Genomic DNA, 8806 nt, shown 5'->3' with positions numbered 1-8806 from the left:
TTCGAGACCAGCCTAACATGGTGAAACCCCATCTCTACCAAAAATACAAAAATTAGCCCGGCATAGTGGTGGGCACCTGTAATCCCAGCTACTCAGGAGGCTGAGGCAGGAGAATCGCTTGAACCCGGGAGGCGGAGGTTGCAGTGAGCCGCGATTGTGCCATCGCACTTTAGCCTGGGTGACAGAGTGAGACTCTGTCTCAAAAAAAAAAAAAAAATTGGGAGAGAAGGTAGCAAGGAAGAGGTGCCTGGTGTTGACTGAAGGCTTCCTTTAAATAAAGGGTGTGATGTGATGCTATTCCAGTTGGCAATGCCCCAGGCCATTGGAACTGCACTTCATACAGTGACCATGGGACCATGCAATGAAGCGTTACTTAGACTCAGTGCCTCAACCTTTAATCATGATTTCACACACTGTGCCTGTCAAAAGATTTTGTTCTGAATAACTTTATTGCAAGTCACATAATCTTGGTTTAGACTTGACACAACAGGAAGTTACAGAGCTGTAAATACCAATTGGTCATTACCTTACTGAGTTTAGAAAACTTTCAAGTTCGTGGCATACATTAATTGCACTTAAATAGGCAGTGAGAGAAAGATTTATAAAGACATCATTCAAAAGGATTTTTACATTTGGGTGTGCCTTACTCGATTACAAAAATTTCAAACCATCTTCCCACCTAGGGCCTAGGGCGAGTTTTCTCTTTCCCTGGGACTGAACTAGCACAAAGCACTAAAGGGTTGAAGCAAATGTGAGTATCACTGAAAAGCACTAGAAGAAAGTCTCGATGTGGCTGGAAGAAACCAGAAGGCAAGATTGCCTGGGTGAGAAAGAAAACATAAAAATCTGTGTGTGAGATCACAAGCAGCAACTTCTCCGTGTTGACTTCAGATGTCTTTCCCACAGTCGGGGCACAGGATGTCGTCCCTCTCTGTGAGGAAGCCACGCCCCACCAGTGAGAGGGAGCACTTCTTACAGTTAAAGCAGTCGTTATGCCACTGCCGTTCCTCAAAGGAGATGTATTTTGTGCCGCCAAGTCCTGTTAACAGAGAGAAAATAATACCGGATGAAGAAAATTAGAATCAGGCAACTGGGACTGAAGAAGGAATTGTGGTTTGATCCATTTCAAAGTTTGGATTGTGTAATATGGATAGTGTGAACTTCTAGTGACTGGGTGCTGGGAATCCATGTATAAGTCAGATTCTATGCACAGCCTGGAGGATCTCGTGAATATCAGAAGAGAGATAGAAACTGGTTCCAAAACGATGTGATAAGTGCGTCAAAGAATGCTGACTGTATTTGTTATGTGTTTTCCCACAAAATGAAACTCTGTGAGAACAGGAAGCAGATTTCTCTTATGCCTTCACTAGGTGCCTCATGTTGCCTGGTGCTCAAATTTTTATGATTTAATAATTGAAGCACCGAAGGGAGTGTAGAAGAGGAAAAAGTTAATCCTCCCTGGGATGGCCAGGAAAAGCCTCACAGGTAAAGTGCGATGTGGGTAGGAATGAGGGGAGAGGGGTATTGTTGCAGCAGAAAGATCCTGAGAAAGCTGCAGACAGACAGAATGGAATCAAATATTTAAGGTACATTGGTCCCTGATTATAATACAGTTGGTTTTACCTAGTGTTTTTTCTCAGTGCTACAATAACCGCAATTCACATTCATATCTAACGTTTTACATTTAGAAGTGCTTTTATATAGATTGTATCACTTTATAAAGCTTAATGTTATAAACATTTACCTCAACAGAAGTCACTGCTGAAAACAGCATTAAAGATGAATATGTTTGGCAAAAGATTGCATTTTCCCCCTAAATGATTCCAAGGGAAATGTGGTGTATAAAGGACCAGAAACAGATATTTTAACATAGGTAAACTGTAAATACTATGCTTTTCTTCATATTTTAATTTCACATGGAAATGTAATGAGCTCTGCATTATACGTGAGAGAACTGTTTTAGTGACGTGGGAAGGTGATTTAGCTCAGTTAGGTGAACTTGGTTCTAGGCCTGAGGGAAAAGAAAGTCAAGGACAAGCACACAGGGGGTGTATAGATGTGTTTCTGTAATGACACTGAAAAGCCACATAGGAAAGCCAGGCCACCGGGTACTCCATGTGTCTGCCACCTTCCTCTGATAGGGAAGAACCAGTCCACTGAATGCAGTGGGATTGAAAATCCCACATCGCCGGGCGCGGTGGCTCAAGCCTGTAATCCCAGCACTTTGGGAGGCCGAGGCGGGCGGATCACGAGGTCAGGAGATCGAGACCATCCTGGCTAACATGGTGAAACCCCGTCTCTACTAAAAATACAAAAAACTAGCTGGGCGTGGTGGCGGGCGCCTGTAGTCCCAGCTACTCGGAGGCTGAGGCAGGAGAATGGCCTGAACCTGGGAGGCGGAGCTTGCAGTGAGCCGAGATCGTGCCACTGCACTCCAGCCTGGGTGACACAGCGCGAGACTCCGTCTCAAAAAAAAAAAGAAAATCCCACATCATAAAACTTCTCCTGTGTTACTATAGAATACACACTTTTCTCTCCCCACCCAGTCACTAATTTGTGTAGTGATATGTGGTGACCATCTAAAGGACTTTAGTGTGAAGTCATCTGTTCACACTGAATTTCTCCAGCCTGCTTAATAGTCTAGTCCAGAAGCCTGGTCTGCCGGCCAGCCAGATTTTAGGCTCTCACTTAGCCAGATCATTTGGGGGAATACAATATGAAAAACTCCTTAGAATGTACCCTCTGCCCTCATATAGCTGTGGCCTTGTGGCAGAAATTTCCCACTAAGATGCTTTGGAGTACAACCGTCCCCCTAAGATGCTAGGGGACACTTCTAAGAAAACAGCACAGCTGCTAAGCCTGAAAAGGCCAGTTTTTATTGTGCTTATGTGGTGTTACAGGCTCACAGGCTGCAGTTTTAGAGATAATCCAACCCAAAGCAGAAACTAAACCAGAGCACAGGCCATATGGTTGTGATCCGGTGGGCTGCAGAGGAAGTAATCATTACTTGCTGAAGCATAGCCAGTGCACCAAGGAGAGGAAAGCAGATAGGCAGAAAAGTCTGCTGTGTTCAGACCCTTAGGGAGGTGTGGGAAGTTTACGGATATAGACAGGGTCACATGCTAAAATGCTAGGCCTTGTTCAAGCTTCCAATCCCTCTTCGAAGTGGGGACCCCGGGACACTCACCGCTGATGGGGTTGGTACACCCAGCACACTTCTTGGCATACAAGTCACAGAAGCAGTTCAGGCAGTAGGCAAAGTCATCGCGAGCCGTGAAGCGCTGCCCAGACAGCTGCTTCCTGCAGGCGGTGCACACAAAGCACTCCTTGTGCCAGGGCTGCTCCCGGTAAGTGACCCCTCCCGTGGTGATGGGCTGCAGGGACGAGTGGGAGAGTTAGTGTGGTCTCTGTGCTTGCGAGACATCTTCAGTCTCAGCTACTGCCACTGGACGATGCAAGATCCTCATTCAGAAAACGTCCAGTTTGTTAAACATCACCATGAAGCTGCTTTACAAACCTCACAGTCACTCGTTACCCTCGCCACACGCTTTCATTCCAGTGTCATAGGCCCTGGCTTTCCCATTAGTGAAACTGGAGCTTGGGGGTTGCCCTCAGCCCTTCCCAGGGATGCTGGAGATCTAAGGCACAGGGCACCTCAGTGGCGTTGCCACCTTCGCGAGCAGGGAAGCAGCACAGTGGAGGGGTCGGGATTGAAGACAGCATCGAGGAGACGTGGGCTTGAATCCTAATCCTACTCCTTACCAGACCTGTGGCTGGGAGCAGGTCATAATAAAGATCTCTGCACCTCAGTTTTCTCATCCAGGAAGTGAGGGTGATGTTAAACAGGCAAGTGGATGGGGAGTCCTTACTTAGAAGCCTGGCAGGGCCGGTGGCTCACGCCTGTAATCTCACGACTTTGGGAGGCCGAGGCAGGCGGATCACTTGAGGTCAGGAGTTCAAGACCAGCCTGGCTAACATGGCGAAACCCCATCTCTACTAAAAATACAAAAAATTATCTGGGTGTGGTGGTGCGCCTGTAATCCCAGCTACTCAGGAGGCTAAGGCAGGAGAATCGCTTGAACTCTGGAGACGAAGGTTGCGGTGAGCCAAGATCATGCCACGGCACTCCAGCCCGGGCAACAGAGTGAGACTCTGTCTCGAAAACAGAACAAAAACCCTGGCAAGTGGTATCCTCTCCAATGCCACTCATGAGCCTGTCTCTCCAGCCACTTACGGTAAAAGAAGGAAAAGGCTTAAAGGACAGCTGGGACTGGCACCTGCTGATGCCACAAGAAGATATGGGCATCTTGGAAGTTTTGGGAAAAATAAGCCAGATGCCTTCATTCTCACCTGTCTTGTGGTCTTAGAACATCTGTGAGGTGAAGCTGCAAAGCCACACAAGGTGGAACGGCTATCAGTACCTCAATTTTACCTGGTATTTTTCTCCAAATGTTGCATCTCACATTCTGTTTAAAAATGCATGCTTGGTGGAGCTGAGTAAGCTATCAGAGGAGTGTAGGTGGCCTCAGCTTGGCAAACGAAGGCCATGGAAGATGGAGTGCAAGCACCTCACAATCACGCTGTTTTGCTTTTTATTTTTTGAACATTTCAGTATCATCCAGTAATTCCTCTGGTCTTTACATAAAGCTTGTGAAGTAAGAAAGATACTAATTTTATGGGTGAGTAAACTGAGACTCAGAGAAATTAAAAAGTGACTTGCTGAAGAATTCATAGCTGGTTAATGACAAAGCAGGAGCTAGAATTCCAGACTCCCTGCTATCTTGTATTCTTTTCATTAAACCATGAATCATAAAGCATCTTCCTATAACCCACCCCACCGCACAACAGAATGAACACAAAACACGCTTGGTTGCAACGCATCCGTATGCATGCAGTAGCCTGTGTGTGTAAGACGTCTCCTCTGCCTGCAACATACATCCTCAGTCCTCCCTCACTCCGGATTCCATGCTTCCCACCCACATCAGCTAACTCGATGCCTCTCAGCATAGCATGATTTTTCTCAGAGACTCCCTCCCTAAACGCCACCCTGGCCCCCAACTCCTCAGATTAGTTGAGGTCCCTCCATTCCACACTCTGCTTTTCTCCTCCATGGCACACTGCTTAGTAACGACTGACGGGTTTGACACTGGAGTGTACTTCCAGCTAGACTGCAGTTAAGTGTCTGCATCTTGTCCAGCATCGGATCCCCAGTGCCTGAGAGGGCCAAGTTCATGTCGAGGAATGGATGCTTCTGGCGTGAAGGTTTTTGTGTGTATTTAACGAACATGCGCACAAAAGGCATCCCAGAAGGATGTGTTGCTTTCATTTCCGCAAATGAATAAAGCACACACTGGAAAGATGACAGAGGAAGAGCAATTCAGATGAACTTCTGTTAGGTCTTGATGAGAAAAACAGACTAAAATGAAAATAAAAAGGGGAGAGAACAGGGAAGAGGGTTCCTAAAATAAAAGCAGGAATGAGACCTCAATCTAAGAATAAAGAAAAAAACAGGAGTTCGTGACCAGTCTGGCTAACAAGGTGAGACACCGTCTCTACTAAAACACACACACACACACACACACACACACACACACACACAAATTAGGTGGGTGTGGTGGTGGCGCCTGCCTGTAATCCCAGCTACTCAGGAGCCTGAGGCAGGAGAATCGCTTGAACCCGGAAGGCAGAGGTTGCAGTGAGTTGAGATCATGCCACTGTACTACAGCGCAGGTGACAGAGTGAAACTGTCTCAAAAAAAAAAAAAAAAAAAAAAAACAAGCATAAATGGAGAGGAAATTAAGAGAAATAAAATCTAAAATAACAGTAAAGAACAAAAGGGGCTGGGCGCAGTGGCTCACACCTACAATCCCAGCACTTTGGGAGGCGGAGGCAGGTTGATCACCTGAGGTCAGGAGTTCCGAGATCAGCCTGGCCAACATGTTGAAACCCCGTGCTTTCTAAAAATACAAAAAAGTCAGCCAGGCATGGTGACGCTTGCCTGTAATCCCATCTACTTGGGAGGCTGAGGCAAAAGAAATAGCTTAAACTGGAGAGGCAGAGGCTGCAGTGAGCCAAGATCGTGCCACCGTACTCCAGCCTGGGTGACTGTGAGATTCTGTCTCAAAAAACAAAACAAAACAAAACAAAACAAATGGAAACAAGAGAGAAAGGCTGAATGGAAATTGGTAAGAATACTCAGCACTTAGAAAAGGTGCAGGCAAGGTGGGGACATTCTTGCCCAGGCCAGCCAGGTACAGGTAGAGGCACTGGGATGTTTCTCCATGGCCCAGAGGCAAGGGTAGAGGCCCCAAGGGCAACACAGCAGAAGCTGCGTGAGCAGGGTCAATAAGAGGATGAGAGCAAACAGAACCTGCAATGAGTTCCAAAGCTGGCATTGCCCAGGGCGAGTGAGCCGTGGGAGGGTGCCACTCAACAGGCCGATGCAAAGCCTAACAGCACAGAGACGCTGGAAGCTACAGCATAATCAGAGTTGCGTGTGTGTAAGAGTCAGAGGGCACAGCAGAAAACTAAGCTCCACCCTGACGGGCACAGGTCGGGGAGCAACTGGGCTTCCTACAGATATGCAGTTCCCTTTCTTTCTTTAACCCTAACAGAGCCATGACTGGAACAGATCGAGTAGTTAAGTTTATTTGTTTTTATTTTTTTAATTTTTTGAGATGAAGTCTCGCTCTGTCACCCAGGCTGGAGAGCAGTGGTGCGATCTTGGCTCTCTACAACCTCCACCTCCCGGGTTCAAGCAATTCTCCTGCCTCAGCCTCCTGAGTAGCTGGGATTACAGGTGTGCATCACCATGCCCAGATAAGCTGTGTATTTTTAGTAGAGATGGAGTTTCACCATGTTGCCCAGGCTGGTCTTGAACTCCTGACCTAAGGTAATCTACCAGCCTTGGCCTCCCACAGGTGATCCACCAGCCTTGGCCTCCCACAGTGCTGGGATTACAGGCGTGAGCCTCCTTGCCTGGTCAGAGTAGATACATTTAATAAATGATCTGTCCCATATCCACGGGGGCAGACTTTTCTCCTTTACTTTTCTTCTCACATCCGTCTCTCTCTCCTCCCTGCTCCCTCCCTTCCTCTCCCCCTCTTCCTTCCATCTTTCTCTCCCTCTCAAGTTTGCAGTTGTTTTCTTGTTTTATTCATGGAGAGAAGCTGAACAAGACAGCTTTGGGATAGTGGCTCCCCTTCCCTCTAACATCAGGTCGTCGACATAAGAATATATTTAGAATGGTCTAGAAGAAGGCAGGGTTAAACAATTTGATCACAGGAGCTCAACCGTGTTGATGTTTTTGAAAGAAGGATGGGCGCCCAGACCCAATGGATAAAGCTCGGCATGTAAGGCAGGACAGGCACAGCTCCCACGCCATTCCAGTATCACAGGTATCCTTGTTTTTGGAAAGAGAAGTGACAGACATGGACCATGGAGGCAAACCGGCCAGAATGTGCAAGGGCCAAGGGGGAATCTGAAATACCTTTTTGCACTGAACGCACTGCATGGCATGTTGTTTCTCATAGCAGGGCACACAGAAATTCTGATTGTCTTTGGGGATGAAACTCTTGGTTCCAATTGGCTGCTGGCAGCGGTGGCAGATGAAGCAGGTCTCATGCCAGCTGCTTCCCTTGTACTCCATCTTGCGGGTACCTGTCATCAGGGTCAAGAGGAACACAGCAGAGTTATGCTTAGAGGGGCGTGGAGTCCCAGCAATTGCCTTCACAGCTTGCCACCCTCTAGTTTTATGACCAGAGCAAGTGACTTCAGCTCTTGAAGGCTCACCTCTAAATGGAGGTAATTCCTATTTTGTGCAGGGCATGGACTTTGTCTCTTGGTTCACTACTGTACACCCAGCTCCTAGAACAACACGTGTACATTTTAGGTACTTACCATTTATTTATTGAAAACCGTGGTTAGGAATGTTAAATCGAAAAAAAGTTAAGTCTGCCTCAGCAATGCAAAGTATAAAGGGAAGTGTGGCATAGCTCCGATTAATTTCTATGGAGCATGACTTTTGGAGTCTAGGGACTGTATTCACCTACTGCACACCTAATAAAGAACACCCTGTCTGGTTCGCAGCAGGATGGAAATGGCTGGAGTGTGAATGAACCTGGAACCTCTAACCTGATTCAGTGAGCAGCCTCTACAACACTCACTTTACGTACTGGCTGTTGAACCAAGTTGTGATGTATCTTGGTAATTTTATGCACTGTGCTAAGTGCTATAATTAAAACCTACATGTAGTTTTTTTTTATTTTCGAGACAGGGTCTCGCTCTGTCACCCAGGCTGGAGTGCAGTGGTATGATCCTGGCTCACTGCAGCCTTGAACATCTGGGCTCCAGGGAAATTCCTGCCTCAACCTGAGGAGCTGGAACTACAGATGCACACCACCATGCCTGGCTGCAATCTTCATGTGTTACTTGTATCTCCCATTTAGTAATTGCCTAAACCCGTGCCATCCATTGTCTTTTGAGTAACTATTAGCATTTGATCCATTTCTACCATTTCTCCAAGTGAACTAGGAGCTCTAGAGAACTGAAACACTACGGGTCACCCCTGCCACCACCAAGCTGGACTCACTACAAATGCCCGGTGTTTGTTGACTGACATTTTTTTCATTTTTGTTTACCAGAAAGAAGTGTATCTATTTATAGTAAGAGATGATTCCAGATAGGCATGTAAACAAGTACCCTTCGTGTAAAGCAAATGTAAAGAAAGATCTGGGGAAATGAGTTTCAGGGACAAAGAAACAGGAAAGTGTTGTAAGTGCCCGGACTAGCTGAGGGGCCTGGCCCC

The 8806-nt window shown here is 46.8% G+C and overlaps 1 protein-coding gene across 5 annotated transcripts in view; it reads right to left on the bottom strand.

Moving 5' to 3' along the window:
• Positions 1 to 430: 430 nt before the first annotated feature.
• The window catches only part of FHL2 (four and a half LIM domains 2), a 77170-nt gene continuing 68794 nt past the window's right edge, over positions 431 to 8806 (bottom strand). For all 5 annotated transcript variants that reach the window (XM_031655400.1, XM_031655401.1, XM_031655402.1 and 2 more), the window contains 3 exons: positions 7490 to 7659; positions 3188 to 3374; positions 431 to 1039 (listed from right to left, as the gene is read on the bottom strand). In XM_031655400.1, the coding sequence (XP_031511260.1) occupies positions 888 to 1039; positions 3188 to 3374; positions 7490 to 7659 (509 nt within the window). In that variant the 3' untranslated portion in view covers positions 431 to 887. The remainder of the gene's footprint in view (positions 1040 to 3187; positions 3375 to 7489; positions 7660 to 8806) is intronic.

Source organism: Papio anubis, chromosome 14 (assembly GCF_008728515.1).
Source record: "Papio anubis isolate 15944 chromosome 14, Panubis1.0, whole genome shotgun sequence".
Lineage (NCBI taxonomy): Eukaryota > Metazoa > Chordata > Mammalia > Primates > Cercopithecidae > Papio > Papio anubis.
Note: the sequence above shows the minus strand (reverse complement) of the source record. Positions and strands in the feature narration are given on the sequence as shown.